Here is a 21,326-nt window from a genome sequence, read left to right as displayed (position 1 = left end):
ATTAATATTAATAATAATAATAATAATAATAATAGTAATAATAATAATAATAATAATAATAATAATAATAATTATACCATCAATAATAAACATTCTGTATAGAAGGCAGACCTACTTAAACTAGTTACATCAGGCCTCACCGAGGATTTCTGCCACTGGCCGCTACTGAAACATTCTATCAGAAATGAATAATAAAACAGCTACCAGTATGTTACAGACATTCCACATTACAAGAAGATCCCTTGATCTTGGCTGAAAGTCTAAATGACATGAAGATGATGATGATGATGATGATGATGATGTTGATGATGATAATGATGATGATGATGATGATGATGATGATGATGTCTTTTCCTGGCCTGTGTAGTGCATTAACGCCTTTATTTTTATCTATACTAATAATAAATCTGTAGCCAAAATTTTTCTGGTAATTTTCGATTTTCTAAAAATAATTGGTGTTAACATGTATAATTAACCATCCTGAAACCGAAAATCGCCTTTTTTAAATTTTTGTTTGTATGTCTGTCTGTCTGTCTGTCTGTCTATCTGTCTGTCTGTCTGTCTGTATGTTTGTTACCTTTTCACGCGATAATGGCTGAACGGATTTCGATGAAAATTGGAATATAAATTAAGTTCGTTGTAACTTAGATTTTAGGCTATATGGCATTCAAAATACGTTATTTAAAAGGGGGGTTATAAGGGGGCCTGAATTAAATAAATCGAAATATCTCGCTTATTATTGATTTTTGTGAAAAATGTTACATAACAAAAGTTTCTTTAAAACTGATTTCTGATAAGTATTATTCTTTGAAAAAGTTTGATAGGACTGATATTTAATGAGATAAATGAGTTTTAAAATTAAAATAATTGCCATCTAAGGCGGTGTATTGAAATAAAAAACAAATGACTTCGTCTATAAGGGGCCTTGGACACAACAATCGAAAGCTATGAAACATAGCCTACAGACAATGTTTCTGTGTTTGTATGAAGTAATATAGGAAGCTAAATTAACCAATTTGTATAATTACTTATTATATTCATCATTGGAAAGTGTAGTTTCTCTGGATGGACATAATGCTATAATGTTATTACAGTAACTTGTGAGTGAATTGAGGACAGGTAAGATTAAAATAGCTTCTTATGCACAGAAAACTTGATAGTTATTGTGTATATTCATTTCCTGTATTTCTTAAAATAATGTTTATGAACATATTCATTTTTATCTCAGAGAATTAACAAACAACGAGAGTGTATTGATTTAGTATGCAGTAATAGTACAGTACGTTAGCTTAGCAATCCATTATTTTATAATTCAAATTTTAACTATGCTCAATTGAATCGTGTTAAAATACATAAAATATATATCCAATAAATGCAATGCAAAAAAATTGGGTAATGAGCCAAGCAGATTATGTTGCGCTGTTGTAAAAGCTGTTCCTCCTGAGATTCAAGAGCTCCCACAACAAATTAAAAACTTTCTAATTCGAGTACATCCGTTATCAACACACTTTTTACATAATATAATATAATATAATATAATATAATATAATATAATATAATATAATATAATATAATATAATCGTCGGTCCAGTGCCATAACCACGACTGTGCAAAATTTCGCATTTTCACCTAAGTGCACTTTCTGAGTCTGTATGGTGTGTAGATTCTTATGCCAAAGTCACTTAAGTGTATGATCATTCAATTCCGAGTTATTCGCACTTCTTAAAACACTTATGTACTTCCAGAAGAAAATGTACAATGCCAAATCAGCGAATGTGGCACATTCGTGATTTTGGCACCAGGCACACAACAAATTAATAAGACAGTATTAACGAATGTGCTACATTCATGATTTTGGCATTGGACTTGTAACAATGGAGCACATTCATTCATTTATGTATTTTTACATTTTATTATCAGAAACAATGTGTGTGGTGCTATGTTGATTCCGTAATTATGTCATTAGTATTGTTGCACGTATTTCCAACAAATATACCATTAGTTTTTACATTTTAGTACCGGTACAACTCGTTTGACTAATAAGGCTCAAAATGGAGTTAAGGAGAGATGCAAAATGTGTGATTTAGACCTTCGTTGGTATTAAGAAATTCAGACAGGTTATCAATGATTACAATGTTACTCTATCTTTTTAAAAATACATGCATGCATGTCGAATATAAGCTTCACATGGAAAAAGGAACTCTACACGAGAGGCTAGGGATGAATACAAAGCATTATCTTGTCAAGATCAGAAATACTCTTCTTCAATTTTGAACTACAAACAGTCTTAAATACACCAAAGGGACAGGCAGATCCAATATTTTACCTCCATAAATTGGCTGTTTATAATCTGGGGATATACAATTTGGAAATCACGGTACAAAGTGTTACATCTGTGTTAAGACTCAACGTAAAAGTGGGACAGTAGAAATTTCTCCCTGTGTTTATAACTATGTGATGTCTCACCCAGTAATCATAATGTCAGACAGTCATAGGAAACAACAAAATAATTCTATCTTCATTGGTATGTGCATTCTTTTCCTTTACAAACCAAAGATCACAGATTTTTTCAGATAGATATATCGAAATTGAATGTGATTATATACATTCCAAGATAGATAAGAAATCAAACAATTTCCAGTTTAGTCCTAAAGGATGGGCAAAACTGATTTGTATTATCCAAAAAAACCTTCACCGTTTCTTCTTCTTCTTCTTCTTCTTCTTCTTCTTCTTCTTCATGAGACTTTGATAGCTTAAAGTCATTTTCGTAAGAAAGACTTTAAAACAACATTCCATGAAGAAATGTTCGTTGGTTGCAGTGTCTAAGAACGGAACCAAGACAAATATTTTTAAAGATAAATCCAGATCTGATTTCCATCAAGTCAATCTGAAGAGATCAAGCGGCAGGCCAAGTGATGGTCCACTCCCAAAAAGTCTACAGTGCAGATTTGTCCATTGCTGAAGCCAAATTCCAGGATCTCAAAATAATGTGTGATGATCTTACCTATACTGAGGGAGTACCATGGATCTTGCAACTCATTGAAATACAACAGAAACATTCGTGATGACTTACCTGAACTTTATGCAGATGAGGACTCTAAGTATGAATAGTGATTGTGTTCTTTCATATTTCTCAGTTGAACAAAAGAGTATTTTTCCGGTGTATGTACCAATAACAGAATTCTTTAGAAAGTAAGAATGAAGAGAAAAATTCCTATAAAATTAATTTCATAATAATAAATAAGTCCTCCCATTATCCTTGAAAATACTTGAAAACCATTAATTTCACAATTAGTTTATTAAGTCAGCAAACAGCACTTCAAACATTCTGCAATTCTGCCATGCCAAAAAGAACTAATACGAACAATTATTTAAGGGATTTGAAAGGCATGTTGGTCCGACAAGTTAACAAATTTAAAGAAATAAATATCAAAAGTCCTTCAATAACTGTCTATTCAAAATACAAAATATTACATAGGTTACATGAACGTATCTTTGACTAGCGCTTTTGCTATTATAATAGCATCTTCAGGTCAGACTTGCGTGATGTTAAGCTTTTCATATAAAGACGTAGATGGACAAGTAACATCGAAATGTGTCAAGGTACATGACGTAAGAATATAAAAGTACAATGATAAGAAAAACAAGTAAAATTTGACTTATGAACAGTCGAATATATATATGTATGATAGTTACACCTTCATGAGGTCTCAAAAATTAATACACAAAAGCATTTGGAGTTAAAGCCTGCAGAAACATGTATGCAGCTTATAGATCAAAATTTGTTTAAAAATTGAAGTCTGCAAAACATATATGCAGCTTAAAATTGAGACACAGACAGTTCAAAGAATAACAAATTAAAATATTGTTTTGCATCAGTCATCACGACGTGGCAGCACATTGTAAAATCTGCAAAAATCAATAATAAGTTTTAGTGAAGGGACCTGTATAGAAAAAAGAAAGAAAAATGAAGTGACGATAAACCACTTACGAGATCTTTGGTGTTGGCGTAGTAAAAGAAGTAATGTTGCCTGGTCGGTAGCGTGGTAATGACTGGTGCAATAACACAGTATGAGAAAACACGTCATGACGTAAGTGGAGGGGGGTACGTGCCGCAGTGAGAAGAGCTTCCATTGGCTACCAACCAGGCAACATTACTTCTTTTACTACGCCAACACCAAAGATCTCGTAAGTGGTTTATCGTCACTTCAATTTTCTTTCTTTTTTCTATACAGGTCCCTTCACTAAAACTTATTATTGATTTTTGCAGATTTTACAATGTGCTGCCACGTCGTGATGACTGATGCAAAACAATATTTTAATTTGTTATTCTTTGAACTGTCTGTGTCTCAATTTTAAGCTGCATATATGTTTTGCAGACTTCAATTTTTAAACAAATTTTGATCTATAAGCTGCATACATGTTTCTGCAGGCTTTAACTCCAAATACTTTTATGTATTAATTTTTGAGACCTCATGAAGGTGTAACTGTCATACATATATATATTCGACTGTTCATAAGTCAAATTTTACTTGTTTTTCTTATCATTGTACTTTTATATTCTTACGTCATGTACCTTGACACATTTCGATGTTACTTGTCCATCTACGTCTTTATATGAAAAGCTTAACATCACGCAAGTCTGACCTGAAGATGCTATTATAATAGCGAAAGCGCTAGTCAAAGATACGTTCATGTAACCTATGTAATATTTTGTATTTTGAATAGACAGTTATTGAAGGACTTTTGATATTTATTTCTTTAAATTTGTTAACTTGTCGGACCAACATGCCTTTCAAATTTTGTAATGCTATTCAGGCAAAAATGTTTCACTCTTGCTTGAATATAAAGACTAAATTATACAATACAATAGCAAATATTAAGTTTAATAAACAATGTTTAGCTCACAGGGTGATTCCTAAATATGCTACTATTCATATTAAAGCTAACAACTTTGCTTCTAAAAGAACAAAAGAGCAAGCACAAGTATTACGTATTAATAATGAAATTAAATTCTTATATCGTAAGAAAGAGTACTTGAATAGAAAGCTATATCAAACACACCTTGCAGCTGCACAATATTTTGGACCCATATGGGACCTTATTCAATACCACCTTTCTGAAAAACTTGAGATCATTATGGCAAAAAAGCATGACGTTTTACGTAATAAGCTGGATTCTTTGTTAAAACAAAATGAAGTTGTTCACAATGTGAGTACCCATGCGGCACAAAGAACCATTAATCTTTCCAACGTAGCTTTCTCTACAGATGAATTGGACATTCTTAACAAAGGTTACAAGTTTAATTACCCTCCACACAATTTGGACAATACTATTGATAATTTGGTTATAGAGACTGAACATGTTATTCAAAATTGCGAACACAACTGTAAAGATTATTTGAGATACTATACTTCTAAGATTATTCAGAATTACCAAAATGATTCCAACACAAAACGACACTTTAAAGAAGCCAAATTAACCCACCATAAAGTTACTGCACTTGGTAAAAAACTCAAACATAATAATATGATCCACACTAAAGCTGACAAGGGCAATGCAGTTGTGATCATGGAAAAACCTGATTACGTTAATAAAACATATGAATTCATCGCTAAGAATAATATCGAAGAAATTAATTCTAACCCCATTGATAAACTTCAGAAATCCATAAAATCAGCCATAAAATCTGCTCCGGATATCATAAATGAGAAAGATGCACACAAATATATTGCTAAGAATCCAAGTTTACCAACCCTTAAAGTTTTACCAAAAACCCATAAAAAGGATTTATCTATGCGTCCGGTTGTTAAAAGCGTAAATTCACCAAACCACAAAATTAATAAATTTTTGTTGAAATATTTGAAACAAATACTTAAGATGGATAATAGATATTCTTTGAACAATTCCCAACAACTTATTGAAAGATTACAACGCTTAAGTATTAATAAATCCACAAAATTTGTCTCTTTGGACATCGAAAATTTATATACCAACATTCCACTTGATGAAACTTTAAAGATAATTTCAGAGAAATTGCACAAACTTAACACCGATGAAAAAATCATCAATCAAATTAATGCAGTTGCTTTCTGTTTGCACAAAACAAAATTATTTCCGTTTCGACAATAAATATTTCTTACAAACTCGAGGTGTAGCAATGGGTGACTTTCTTTCCGGTTTTTTAGCCGACGTATTTCTACAGAGCTTGGAAGACAAACATATCGAAAAACTTGCTGCTAAACATAACATCATTTCTTACAACAGATATGTTGACGACACCTTGTTAGTTTTTGAGAGTCATGCTGACACCCATGAAGGTATCTTATATTCTTTTAATAGTTTACACCCTAACTTAAAATTTACCATAGAACTTGAATGTAACAAATCTATAAATTTTTTAGACTTAAAAGTCATCAGAAAACATAAAAGTTTCGATTACGATATCTTTAGAAAACCTACAAACACTACCCATACTATTCACTGCCAATCCAGCCATCCCCAGTCTCATAAGCATAGTACTTTCGTTTTCTTAATTGATAGATTGTTGAATGTCCCCCTTTCCAAGAAAAACTATTTAAAAGAATACAAATATATAGTAGGACTTGCAATAAAAAATTGATAGATAGACTTCTTTCTAAAAGAAAATCTCTTTTAAACAAGAGATCAGATATTACGCTCACGCCCTTGACCGATAATAAAAAAACTAAATACTGGAACACAATGTCTTTTTATAATAATGTATCATACAAGTTGCATAATTTTTTCAAAAAAGAAAATGTAAAGGTCTCTTTTAGAACAGGTAATAAACTTAATAATGTTATTTCAAACAATATTTGTAACTTTGATAAATATGCCGGTGGTGGAGTGTACATGCTGCATTGTAAGAATTGTCCAAAAAAGTATATTGGCCAAACTAAAAGGAATTTTAGGACGAGATATTCTGAACATAAAGCAGATTTCCGTCACAATCGTAATAAATCCAAATTTGCAACCCATTTGATTGAGAACAACCATGAACTTCAAAAAATGTCTGATGCTTTACAGATTTTAAAACCCATCAATAATGGAACCTTTAATTTAGTTGCTGAAGAATTTTACATAGCTAAATCGCTTAATAATACTGTTTCATTAATTAATGAACAATTATCTAGTTCCGGTAACCCCTTATTTAAATTAGCCAATGGAAGCTCTTCTCACTGCGGCACGTACCCCCCTCCACTTACGTCATGACGTGTTTTCTCATACTGTGTTATTGCACCAGTCATTACCACGCTACCGACCGGGCAACATTACTTCTTTTCTATGCCAACACCAAAGATCTCGTAAGTGGTTTATCGTCACTTCATTTTTCTTTCTTTTTTCTATACAGGTCCCTTCACTAAAACTTATTATTGATTTTTGCAGATTTTACAATGTGCTGCCACGTCGTGATGACTGATGCAAAACAATATTTTAATTTGTTATTCTTTGAACTGTCTGTGTCTCAATTTTAAGCTGCATATATGTTTTGCAGACTTCAATTTTTAAACAAATTTTGATCTGTAAGCTGCATACATGTTTCTGCAGGCTTTAACTCCAAATACTTTTGTGTATTAATTTTTGAGACCTCATGAAGGTGTAACTGTCATACATATATATATTCGACTGTTCATAAGTCAAATTTTACTTGTTTTTCTTATCATTGTACTTTTATATTCTTACGTCATGTACCTTGACACATTTCGATGTTACTTGTCCATCTACGTCTTTATATGAAAAGCTTAACATCACGCAAGTCTGACCTGAAGATGCTATTATAATAGCAAAAGCGCTAGTCAAAGATACGTTCATGTAACCTATGTAATATTTTGTATTTTGAATAGACAGTTATTGAAGGACTTTTGATATTTATTTCTTTAAAAATTATTTAAGGGGTTAAGTACAGCTTACAGCAGTAAAATTTTTGGAAATATTCAACATTTTTTTCCTCCATTACTGTATCTTGTACAATAATAAATATCAGTATGTGTAAAACACTGTCCTTCTGCTATACGAAAAAAAAAAAAAATTACGATTTAAAAAAATTATTTATATATTTTTTTTTCAAAATTCAAAATGGTGGCAGTTTACTGGGCAGTGATGAAGAATTTCCCTCATAACTCATAAATTTGTTAACTTTTTCATATTCTCTCTCTTTTATTTTATTACTGAAACCCATGTTTACAATATTATGCTCCTTCAACTACATTCCTCAATAAATATATAAAATTTTTGTTTTGTACTGATATTTGACCATTTTTTAAATGAATTTATTTTTTATCAGACAATCTATCGAAAGTAGAGAAGTGATCTTGCATCATATTTTGGATATGACATGCATAAATACACACAAAAAATTCATCACAGAATGTTGGATAGTTTTTTAGTTATGTGGGAAATGCTTCATCACTGCACAGTGAACTGAATTTAAAAAAAAAAATGTAAATAATTTTTATAAATCGTAAAAATATTTTTTTCATACAGCAGAAGGACAGTGTTTTACACATACTAATTTTCAGTATTTTACAAAATACAGTAATGGAGGAAAAAAAATGTTGAATATTTCCAAAATTTTACTGCTGCATGCTGTACCTAACCCCTTGAAATGTCCTTAACGTATGAAACAAATGAGGTACTTTGTATGTCCTAAGAAATAGCATAACTAGTTAAACATTTTGACAGTGAAAACATAAATGTAACTATAAAACCTGATTTTTCCAAGCACTTTGAATATTAAAATGCGTTTATCTTAAAAGTAAGATTTTGCACATTCGTGGTTTTGGCATTGGACCGACAATATAATATAATATAATATAGTATAATATAATATAATATAATATAATATAATATAATATAATATAATGTAATGTAATATAATATAATATAATATAATATAATATAATATAATATAATATAATATAATATAATATAATATAATATAATATAATATAATATAATATAATATAATATAATATAATATAATATAATATAATATAATATAATATAATATAATATAATAATAATCCGCAGCCAAAATTTTTCTGTTAATTTTCGCTTTTCCAAAAATAATTGGTAATAACAGTTAATAACATGTTAAAGGAATTGTCATTGCACCAAATGTGCGGTCTCTGGATCAAAATGATCGCATTTTAATATTTTAAATACAATTTAAATTAAGTAACATATTAAACGATTTATCCTTCTATCAAACACAAATGTTCCCTGGATCAAACGTCCTATTTTAATTATGTAATTATTTTATATTTATTTCTAACGGGTGCAGCGGAGCACACGGGTACGGCTAGTTACTAAATAAAATTAACTTCACTAATAAAGCTGAATCATCTTTGTAATTCAGTCTTTATTAATTTTTTTTATGATATAATTTACTTTATCCAATGTCTTCGCGAATAACATCAGGATAGCCAACTGATCTGTCTGGTGAGAAAAAAGATGAGCAGGATATTATTGTTTTTGTTAAAATCTGAAGTTAACAAATTTCATTGCCTTGCCCAGAAATGAAAACATTAACCCAAGTAGGCCTACTGATACAATAGGAAAACATAATGTCATAGACTGTATGGGAGCATTACACGAGATAGCTCTAAGAAGTAGTTTAAAACAATGTTATTATCTCAGTTACAAGAGTGCACACGTACACGCACACGCGTGTACGCTCTCTCTCGCTCTCTCACTCTTTTTTTTTCTTTACTTGTGTCATCACTATCATCTACGTGTTACCAGAAAATATTGCCATCTTTGAAAACAGCTATTTTTAATTTTTAATTGTTCAGTTCGAAGGTTCAGGAAAAACCAACAAAAGCCTCTGTCACAACTGAATGGATAATGAATATCATGGTAGTTGCTTGGGGCTGAATTTAAAATAACGGAAGAATTACAAGAACTTATGACTTAACCTAACTTCCTCATTTATTGCTGAACTTTTAATAAAGGTTTTCTTTGGAAGTGTATAGGAGTAGTCATATGACACTGGAATTTGTCAAATACGAATTTTTAATCATGTTTTGAATTTATGCAAAACAGTTTTTCAATAAAGCGAAGAATTTTGTACAAAATAATATTCCTCTTTAGAGCCCGTTTAAAATAAAATTAGTACCGGTACTACTATCATTAAAATAGCCAAATGTAAACACAACAATATACCGGATTTGGTCTCCTTGTTATGTGCACAAAAGCTTTACCAGATGTAACTGTTTTCTTCTGCATATTATTTGTCTTCTGGTCACTGTTAGATATAAATGAATTAATATGTAATTTTGCACTGTAAAGTAGTCTCTCTTTAGACCTACGGTATATTTGTATGTAGGTTATACAGGAATGGTTTAAGGAAAATATAGTAAAATCACTGAAAGATATTCATTGAAAGCGGTGGTGAATGTTCATGAAATGGATATCACCTTCATTAAAAGTTTTTTTTACTTGGTTATTTTAACAATGCTGTATCAACTACTAAGTTATTTAGCGTCGATGGGGTTGGTGATAGCGAGATGGTATTTGGCGAGATGAGGCCGAGAATTCGCCATACATTACCTGACATTCGCCTTACAGTTGGAGAAAACCTCGGAGAAAAACCAACCAGATAATCAGCCTAAGCGGGAATCGAACCCATGTTCGAGCGCAACTCCAGATCGGCAGGCAAGTGCCTCAGCTGACTGAGCTACGCTGATTGCTCTCATTAAAAGCCCTGGACAATTTTTTTGAATGTTGCTAATAAATGGAGCAAAGAAATGAGAAAGATCACGAGAGAGTCGAAGGGAAGTAATTGGAGGCTCAAATGCAAAAAATGCCTAAGTCCACTTTCTTAGTTTTGTGGCAAATGAGCTTTGACTATTTTGAATATCTGTACAGTTAACACTTTCTTTTCAAGCAAATTGAGTTTGGTTCTGCGAAATACTATTCAACCAATGACTTGACTTGAGAAATATTTTTTTCGAAATAATCTATTTTCCATCCAGATATTAAGGCTTAAAGAAATGGACTTAGGCATTTTTATCCACAAATAATGAAAACTTAATTTTTTATACCCTTTACATAATGTTTTATTGTGTTATTTCACTTTTACATAATTTGTATGTGTAAATTACATATTTTTGCAGCATAACCACATACTAACTATAACTCTAAGAGGCTATTTTGTTCAGTTCAATTTTTTTGAATTTCTAACACTCAACATTATTATTAGTTTTCTTAAACGTAGTATTTTTATTTTGTTATAGCCTAACTACTGGTATAATGGCATAAATTACGTATTGTAAGGTGCATCTGCATGTTCTTCTTCTAACTACAGATATAATTTATCACATTTTTAAAAGATTCGATGTTTTATTATCATGAACTCATCACAACCATTTTGCCCTGTCATACATAAAGTTTGTTTCAGTGCTGTAAACTTTTAACACACTAGATTAAATATACCCACATTTTTCATGCACTCACCATCGTAATCTTTCCGTTTTCCTTGTATATGTTACACATTTTAATATTCTGAACTCAAATAGACTAAAAGCAATAGACCTACACCCTCTTTTTTCATTCCATATCATCTTGCATTTCCTCGGCTGTTTTTCCTGTGTTTGCCATTATAGTTTTGTAGAAATTTTGTTCATATTTTGGCACATATTGCAGGAGGTGCAATATATCATCTACTTTTTTCGAATTTATTGGACTGTATTGACCATCGAAGTAAGGAGGTGGTGTTATGTTTCCTTTTCTGTGTCTTCCTACTTTGTACAAAGCAACTTTATGCAAGGGCCCAGTCATGGTTCCTCCTGCTTCGGGTCCGTTTCCTTTGAAGAAGTGCACATTTCTACATTTGGATATTCCTGGAACAGAAGTTTTCATATCCGTCTCGAAAAAGCTTTTATAATCAAGTACCTTTACAACTCGTTCATTAGCAGCATTTCCATCTGCCTAGAGACTGTGTTCCACAAAAACAACTTCAAATGGATTTTTTGTTCTTGCATTTCTTCACCATATTTATATAGTAGTCAGGACTGTGCACTTTGTCACTTTTTTTCCTACAGCGCTCAATGGATGCAAAATCACGATAGATGGCCATCATTGAGTGTCCAGGAATTGGGTAAGATACTAAGATTTCCTCGAAGATCCCCTTACCAATAAGATTATCAAGATAGGCAAAAAGATGGCGATTTTTATTTTGGCTGTAGCAGTTGTCCACGAATAGTTTCAGCATTCTCAAATCTTTTTTGTTGTGGTTCAGATAGTCATCTAGGCATGAAATCACTTCATTTGGACCTTTATGAGCGAAGTGTTCTGAATATAAATACATACACGAAGTACCAGTATATACCCAGTATGTTATGGATACCCAAATTATGTATCCATAATTGTCGCCTGTAATATTCATCTTGGGTGTTAGTTACAGGAAGTGGAAGATTTTTTTGATAATCCATGCATAGAGTTAAGCTCTTTGGAACATTTTTACTGTCTTTCATTTTCTTAAAGAAAACCTCAGCTTGTCTGTGATGCAGCTCTTGCTTTTGTTTGGTTATATTCAAAACATACTGATTTTTCTCCATTTCAGCAGCTCGTATATCAACTTCAAATTTCGTACAAACATTGCAAATATCTTTTCTAGGAAGGCCAAATGAAATATTAAAATTCTCATTAAAAATCTTCCTGAACATATCATATGATATAGGATATTCTGCTCCTAAAGTCTGGGAATATCTCCTATGAAGTTCAGCTAAGGTAAGGTCTGAACTAAGATATGTACGATGTTTGTTCTCAGATCGGCTATAATGAGATTCCCTAGCTGGAAGATTCTCTATAAATTCCCTAGCTTTTTGCACGATGTTCTGAGGTGTTCGATTCACACGATTATCATGCTTCCCTCTACAATCAAGGATATCTTTTTCCGGGTGCTGAACTTTAGCCCTCAATCTTTGTTGTTCTATACCGTGTATAGCTAGGAATGCCTTCTGACATATAATTAACTCTGTATCATCTCGAACTGTTACAGCATACTTGAAAACACGTCTGTCATTTCTATCATATAGATCTGCATTACTTCTCCTGCGCTTAACGTCTACACTACGAGTACACCCCTGCAAATATATATTTTGTTTATCGTGGGAATTTAGATTGTTGAACTTGTCAAATATATATTTCTGCTTTTCAGGACTGAGCTTCGTTCGACAGTTACATCTACAATTTGGTATTTCACGCTGATATCTAAATTGTCCACTTACAAGACTTTTCTTCTTTTTGTTCCATACCCATTCTCTCTGATTACGTTTCCTCTTCTTGCCATTTGACTTCAGCATTTCTTCCGGTGGTTGATATTCACCCTCTGAAGAAGATATCTCATCATTTGTGCTAGGTTGATCTGAAATATTTAGATACGCCAATAAGCACATTTACTTTAACTAGATAATGTCTTATAGCTCCTAAATCACACTACATGTTCCAGAAGAATTTAATTAGTTAAAGAAATTTGTAAATTAAACATAATAATATACAACAAAATAGGTATACAAATAAACGAACATACCACCTGTTTCATTTACGTCTTCATTTCTTGCATGAGTTCCTATCTGAAGCGTCAGATGCTCCACAGTTGCATCTGCCAATATCACTATTGAACAAAATAAAATGGCTAATAAATTTATCACTTGATTAGATCAGCTGTATGAAAATGTGTACATCTGTAAAAGTATTATACACTATATTTTAAATAACATAATATAATATGTCATGTGTATGTATAAGATCTTATTACTAGTGTTACGTTACTGAGATAATACTTACACAGATCTTCATCATTAATGTTGATTGAATCTAGTTTTTTCCCCTCCATTCTTATAAAAAGTATACTTGTGACAATTTCTTATGGTCTCCCGCCAGTTTTCCAGGTTGACAAACTGAACACATAATGCAGCGACAATAGAAATAAGCTACTGATAGAAGAATGAAACTTTGGACTTAGGCATTTCTTGTTCCTGAAATGGACTTAGGCATTTTTTGAACTGAAATACCTGCCTTTTACAAACATGTGCACTCTGTGTACATGAAGAACGGCATTATTTGGAACAAATCTGAAAGCATATTCAAAAAGATCACGTAAACTTCACTTAAAAGGTGTTAAAATCCCAAAAATGAAAAAGTGAACTTAGGCATTTTTTGCACTAGACCCTTCAATTGGTATTGTATCGGAAGATAACAGCAGAAATTATGAATAAAATTGTAAAACATAGAAGGTTGTGAAACGGTATATGTTAGACTGACAAAAATGTGTTTTCTTGTGTAGGATTTGGTTCACCCATGGACAAAGTTTCTGACATCGCCTCCTGTATGGGCCATTATTGCCGCACATTTCAGTGAGAACTGGGGATTTTACACACTCCTTACGCAATTGCCAACATTTATGAAAGGTATTGTGACACTGTTTGCTTAACTCTTACATCATATTCTTTGTATCATGTTTGCATCAAAGACATAGAAACTGAATAGAAAATATTTTGTATTAAATGTTGTAGTCTAGAATGTCTTTGACAGTTGTAAGTCAGTAGTTTAGTAGGCTAGTGGCTATGATGCTGCTTTTAGTTTTATTATATCTCAAGATACATTGTTGAAAATTTCATATTATATCCTAATTTATGCAGAATGGTAACCATACTGTTATCATATTCTCCTGATTTAGCACTTGTAATATTTCGTCACTATTTCTCCATATAAAACTCTTGTTTCTCAACCACTAGTCCACGACTTTTTTCGTGTCAATTCATGAGAAATGTATGAATTTAATTGTTTAATCAAATAAAATTGAAATGTGTGGCAAACATACATAATAGGTTACAAATTAAAAATAGATTAGACTCTGGAGAGAACTCTTCCAGGAATATTCCATTACCACTTTCCCTCTTCCCCTTCCAAAAACAACTTAAAAATCACACTAAAATTGTCTGTTTATTTTGCTACTCTGTCTTATGTTGATCTATTTGCACCTATATGTAGTGTCAAAGTAACAGCGCATAAAATGTAATTACGATATTATAATAATTAAAAATTAGACATCAGTTAATACAGTGCATTTACTTTCAAAGCACACTTTTCATTATAGATATTGTGAGGTTATGGAAACAACGACATAGATGTTTATAACTGTAAGATAAAATTAAGTGCAGTGGCAGATCTACAATTTATAACCACCTCTTTCCAATAAGATAACATCCTTGCCCTTCTATTTTAATTTGATTAACTCTCTGTGAGCAAATTTTGCATTTTACTTGATGACGAATGTTGTAATATTAATCTGTATGAATGAAAAAAAAAATTAAGATGAATAAATAAATAAAAGTAACTAGTTATCACTTTAGCATCCTGGGATCAGAAACAAACCCACCATGCTTAATGCCAAACAGTTAATTATATAATTTCTTTCTTGCTTACGCATTGACAAAGTCTTGTATGGACGACTGAACATGCATTTTTTTTAGCTTCCTCAGGATTATTGAGAACAAAGAGATCAGGTGACCTTTCTTGCTCATTTGCTTTTGTTAAAATAGTGTTCATAGGAACTCACAGAAATAGGCAAAGTTAAAAAGAATAAATGTCTTAATCATTTTTTAAAACTAGAAGTTAAAAAATGATATTTTGCGATTCGAATTTTGTTAAATAATACACAGATTTCTGAACACTCATGTGGTTTACAAGACAGACTGTTTCTATGGGAAATGAGGAACCAGGATCAGAACTGTAACTTTATTGAAACAGTTATCCCTGAAACTTTCTTCCTCATTTAATTGAATTATCTACATTTCATGAAAAGAAAATAGAAAACTGTTCTTGTGTTACGTTAGATAAATAAATCGATCATCCAGCTGAACATAATATGTCGAACAGTTGTTCCTGAAAATTGCTTCCTCATTTAATTTAATTATCTACATTTCATGGAAAGGAAACAGAAAATAGTGATTTTGTCTCGTATATAAGTAATCGATCATCCAGTTGAACATAATATGTCGAACAACTTAATAAAACATTAATCCTGAATTTTTATGTACTATCACAGAGACACAACTCGTCATGAAATCTGACTTTTGTTTTTGCTTTTTTTTTTCTCCTTTATTCAGACTATCATGATGATTTTTCTCCCTTTTAAGCTGTTTGCACATTTTTCAAAGGACGTCACTCCAATTTTATTTAGGCTTATAGATTGATCAGTATGTTTTCCTTATAGTAGGCTAAGTTAGGCAATATATATGTAGGTACTTCATCCAGTACTATGGACAATATAACCAAAATAAATACAATTTTAAGATTACCTGTTACATTAATCAATCAGTTGTCTTCATTTGCATTGCATTAATTTTTGCTAATCAAAGAAAATTTCTTTAATGCTTTGGTTATATATAAGAAAGTTTTACAGCCATCAATGGTTGAAATCTTTTTATCTACTGAGTTAGAATAAGTTTCTTTAATGTAACTTCAGATTCCTCAGTTATTGACGCAAGGAAGTTTCATCGTTTTAATCCTTTGGCCAAAAAATGTAAACTGGTAGGCCTACAGTTCTTGTACCAGTACCAGCAACACCTTTCTTATACTATACATGTAGGTACCGTACTGATACTTATCACTTAAAAACTTTAGTTATTATTGGTACCACTTCAGGAATATGATCATGATATCTGATCCTCACTTTTTCTTGGCTTTGATCTTCAAGAGATTTAATTGAGATAAGCACTGTAAGACAAATAATTAAATGCCTTTTTCATAGGAGATTTCATAAAAAATTAATCATAGGATCTTAGGAGTTGAGTTATGCTGAATTTGTTGATTACACTGGTCAACAATGATTTTGTTAAACGTACAATTTCTGATGTTTCTTATGTAATTTCATCTGCCAAATTCAAAAATGAAATCAGAACTTTTCTACCACCCATCATCTCTTTTTTTTTGTAATTTTAGAAAAATTGATTTATTTTTATTGCTATATACAGTCATGCTAATGCTAATGGAAAGAAAATATTTCAAATATTTCATTTTATTGCTTTAACAATTGACCTATAACTTTAGATCACTGTTGCTTGTGAAGTCAGAATTCATGAAAATTAATTTTATTCTTCATAAGACTGTGAAAGTTAATATTAGTTCTTAGTTGAGTTGGAATTAACAATCATGAAACAAGTTTCATAACCCATGTTTTCTTTGTCCTAATTTTAAGTGTGGTAAAAATATCTTATAAAATGAAAGTTAAAAGAGCTTACGAGTGTTCTTTTGATTGCAAAATAGATGAGGACAGGAACTGGGCCCCCGAGATCTGTTGTGCTCAATGTAATTCTTTCAGCCTAACTGGTTGACTAAAAGGAATTTATCATAAGTCTTTTCCAGTTTCAATGATATGCCAGGAACCTAAGGATCATTCAACAGACTGGTACTTTCTAGGAACCACAGATCAGAAGATTATAGAGAACTTGTCAGCAAGGGTGTCATGTATCTCTCAAAATAACTTCTTGGATTATCATCTATTTTTTCTTTCCTCAAAACCTTCGGATAGTGAGCGACTAACATGGGCAGTGTTTTCATCAGGATTTTTCTGAAATGGAAATGCGCTACCAGGATAAATGGAGCCCAAATATTCTGTCAGACTACTGTTGAACACTCAAAAAAAATGTTTCTCAAGTGAAGTATAGTCAAAAAATCTATTTCACACATTTTAGGTAAATAAATATGATTTTAGGTATAATGTTACAAGGTATCAATACTAGAAACGTCTGAATTACATTTCATATAACTGCTAAAAAAACCTTGGGTGATAGAAAAATTTTGAAAACAGATCTGAAATCAGCACGAAAAATGCTAAAAGAATCATCCATTCTTTATCTTTTAACAAAAAATATGTTTAATTTTGTTGACCAATGTTATTTAAATAAATAGTGTGAAGTTTATATTTTCTTAAGCTATACCTTCTTGTGAAGACAGCATAGTCAGTTTTAGAGACCGAAATAATTAGGTTTCACTTGCATACCCAAGTATTAATGTTATTTATAGCTATTTGCGTAACTCTTAATGTTTCATCTGGATTTTTATCAGTAGCCCACACAGTAACATCATCTCCATAGATATCTATTTTTACCTCGGGTGGAAGAACATCAGGTAAATCAAGTAACATTATATTAAACTAATTTAGTATGGAACCTGGATGTATAGTGAAAGCACTAGTACCGTAATTTTCGAAGGTGAAAATAAGTGATTATTTACGGAGGTTTGAATTGTTCTTTTTCATGAAGAAAAGAATGCCTTTGATTCTAAGATTCATAGGTTGTAATAGAATGTACTCATTAGAGGTAGTAAGGGAGCCTGGGGAGGTTTGACCCATTATTTTTATTTTATTTTTATTTCCAAAAATAAATTTCCTTAGAGGTGATGAAAACATACCATTAGATAGACTAAGATCTCAGACATATATGGTAAATTACAGAACAGCCTATTCTTAATGTATTAAATTTCATATATGTTTTTTAATTATACTACTTTCTGGGTCAAACCTCCCCGCATAAGGGAGGTTTGGCCCACATGTTGGGAGGTTTGACCCAAGCCTACAAAACAGTACAAGTCTGCAATATTTAAATAAATTAGGAACATGAATACAAAGAACACTATTTCTAACAAAAGTACCAAACACAAATATTATAAAAATATAGAAAATAGTGAAAGTTCCACTGAGAAATAGCACTGTTTTCACTTAACGCACATTTAAATTAATAAATCTCACTGAGAACCTAAGTTTTGAAGACATTCTTTCAGTTCCATCATGAAAAACTGGTTTTGGAAGAATTTTCATATCTTCAAATGGCACATAACTAGTGTCTTCAACATCAGGATACACAAAGCAGTCTGACCCGAATCGGTAGCGCCGCATGAATTTCACTTTACACTCATATTCTCTGATCTGTATAACTTTTCCAACATAATGGCATGCTGTCGACTTGGTGCAGAACTTAACCAAGACGAAATCACCACTTTTAGCAGACATCACTCCCCAATCTTCATTATTCACCTCCTCGCAGTCGTCATCATCAGTTATATTTTCAGAAGCCTCGTCCTCATCAGCCGTAGGAGTAAAGTGAGATTCTCTTCTCTTTTTCCTCTCCTTTTCAATTGATACAGAGTCCTCACAGTCATTAGGAAATATTTTCCTAATAGTTTTGGAAGGAAGAGTAGCCTGATTTCTCTTCCTATTGACGCGTTCTTCGTACTCTTTCTCAATAGCTGCTTTGACAGGTGTGTCTGTCAACACACGACTAACAACCCTTTTGCGGCCATTTTTACTTTTCTTTGGACCAGCTTTCGGGAAAGGTCTTACTTGTTCTGGTGAAATTCCACTACAACTTGGCTGGGTAATCAGTGTTGGATGGGGTTCTTTGCTTATGGCTGCTGCATCTTCACTGGCAGGACTTGGTCGATAAGTTACATATGAGCTCATAAAATCAGTAGAATTGAAAATAGTGGAATCAAATGGCCAGATCCCAGTGCATTTAAAGCCACTGATTATATTGGCAGGAGTGAAAGAAACAGGAAATGCATTTCCAACAAATTTTGGGATCTGGTAGATAGTTGCAGTCTCTCCTGGATGAGTGGTCATGAAGTCATCAATAGCTTGATTGTAAACAGTTTTGAAGGGCCCAAATACAGTTCTATCAAGTGGTTGAGTTTTATGGCTTGTGTGGGGTGGCAATGTTATTAGTGTGATACCATTGTCCTTAGCGATCTGAAGTGTCTGTGGTGTTACGTGAGATTCATGGTTGTCTAAGATGACAAGCACAGGACGTTCTTTAGAGCACTTTGTGTGTTTGATAAAGTGTTCCCAGTAATGAACAAAGGTCTCTCCAGTCATCCACCCACTTGGACTAACACCAGCACAAGAACCCACAGGAGCACCATCAATCATTTTATCATTTAATCTCTGTCTTGGATAGACAAAGAATGGTGGAACAGCATTTCCTGTTGCACTTACTGCACAGCAAAGTGTAACAAGTGTCCCCCTCTCAGCGGATGTCATTTTTGAGACCTGTTTTTCCCCTTTTGGTGCAATTACCTTGCCAAGTTTCTGTACATTTGTTACCCCAGTTTCATCCAGATTGTAAATTGATTCTGGGCCAAATTTATTGGTGTGATACACAGAACGAAGATTCTGGAAGAACTCGCCTACACTTGTTGGGTTAAAGGCTGTCCCTCTCCCTAGACTTTTTCCCTGGGGATTCCGCAGTGACAGTCTTGGGTGACGATGCATGAATCCTCTCTCCCAATCATAACTGGCTTGATTGTTTCTCTTCCAATTATCACCGATTGGTTTACCTCTAGCGACTGCATATTCATAAGCAAATCTTCGCAACTCTTTAGGAGTAAGACCATAATTCAACCTAGCTGCTGTTAGAAGGTACTTTTCTAAATCATTTTCCTCTTCTGAACTAAAAATCTGAGAGCTGTTGTGGTCTGCCTTGAAATCTGTTTCATTTCCTTCCTTTACTTTAGTAACATACCTCCCTAAAGTCTTCCTATCAACTTCATATTCAACTGCAGCTGCTCGAATGCTCACATTATCATCGAGGACACGCTTTACAGCAGCTTTCATTACTCCTGGATCTACTTTCTTCCTTGGATTTTCAGTAGGTTTCCACTTGAAAGGCATCCTATTAAGAAATAAAAAAAATGTTATGAAATCACACACCATAACATGGGTCACACCTCCCTGCAATTTTGGGTCAAACCTCCCTCATGGGACTTTTTGTATATACTAAAATATTTATATACTTAATAATAAAGAAAACTACACAATAAATATATGAAATTGAACCTAAAAGGATGTAGAATCAAATGTAACTATCACTATTACCATTAAGATTGCAATTACTTACTTGGATTCTTATAAACAAGAGCATCAAACCAACATCAGCAAGCAACAAATCAAACAGGAAGTAGAATCTCAGCTGTTCTTGGTTTCACTGCCTTGATGAGCATAAATATTACCTCTGACATTAAAAGCAAAGAGAACCATGACAAATAGCAGAGATAAAAATGGCGGGATTTCAAATTATAGAGATGGGTCAAACCTCCCCTATGGTCAAACCTCCCCAGTCTCCCTTACCTATCAAAAACAACTTCAAGGCTTCAATGTCTACCTTTACAGCTATTGTGGTCTTTTATCTGTGAGCTTTGACTGTGCTACATCATGGTATGAAGGACTAGAGCCAAACTGAAATTGACTTAGAAGGTTAATCATATTTAGAAAGACAAGATATGAAAGATATTGGTCTATAAAA

At 32.4% G+C, this 21,326-nt stretch overlaps 1 protein-coding gene across 1 annotated transcript in view; it reads left to right on the top strand.

Annotated features, from left to right (window-relative positions):
• LOC138694444 (vesicular glutamate transporter 2-like) overlaps window positions 1-21,326 on the top strand; it is a 93,831-nt gene that overhangs the window by 52,107 nt on the left and 20,398 nt on the right. Inside the window, exon 8 of the mRNA XM_069818153.1 lies at window positions 14,312-14,435. Coding sequence (XP_069674254.1) covers window positions 14,312-14,435 — 124 coding nt within the window. The remainder of the gene's footprint in view (window positions 1-14,311; window positions 14,436-21,326) is intronic.

This window comes from Periplaneta americana, chromosome 2, assembly GCF_040183065.1.
Source record: "Periplaneta americana isolate PAMFEO1 chromosome 2, P.americana_PAMFEO1_priV1, whole genome shotgun sequence".
In the NCBI taxonomy this organism is placed as follows: domain Eukaryota; kingdom Metazoa; phylum Arthropoda; class Insecta; order Blattodea; family Blattidae; genus Periplaneta; species Periplaneta americana.
This window is presented reverse-complemented; position numbering and strand designations above follow the sequence as displayed.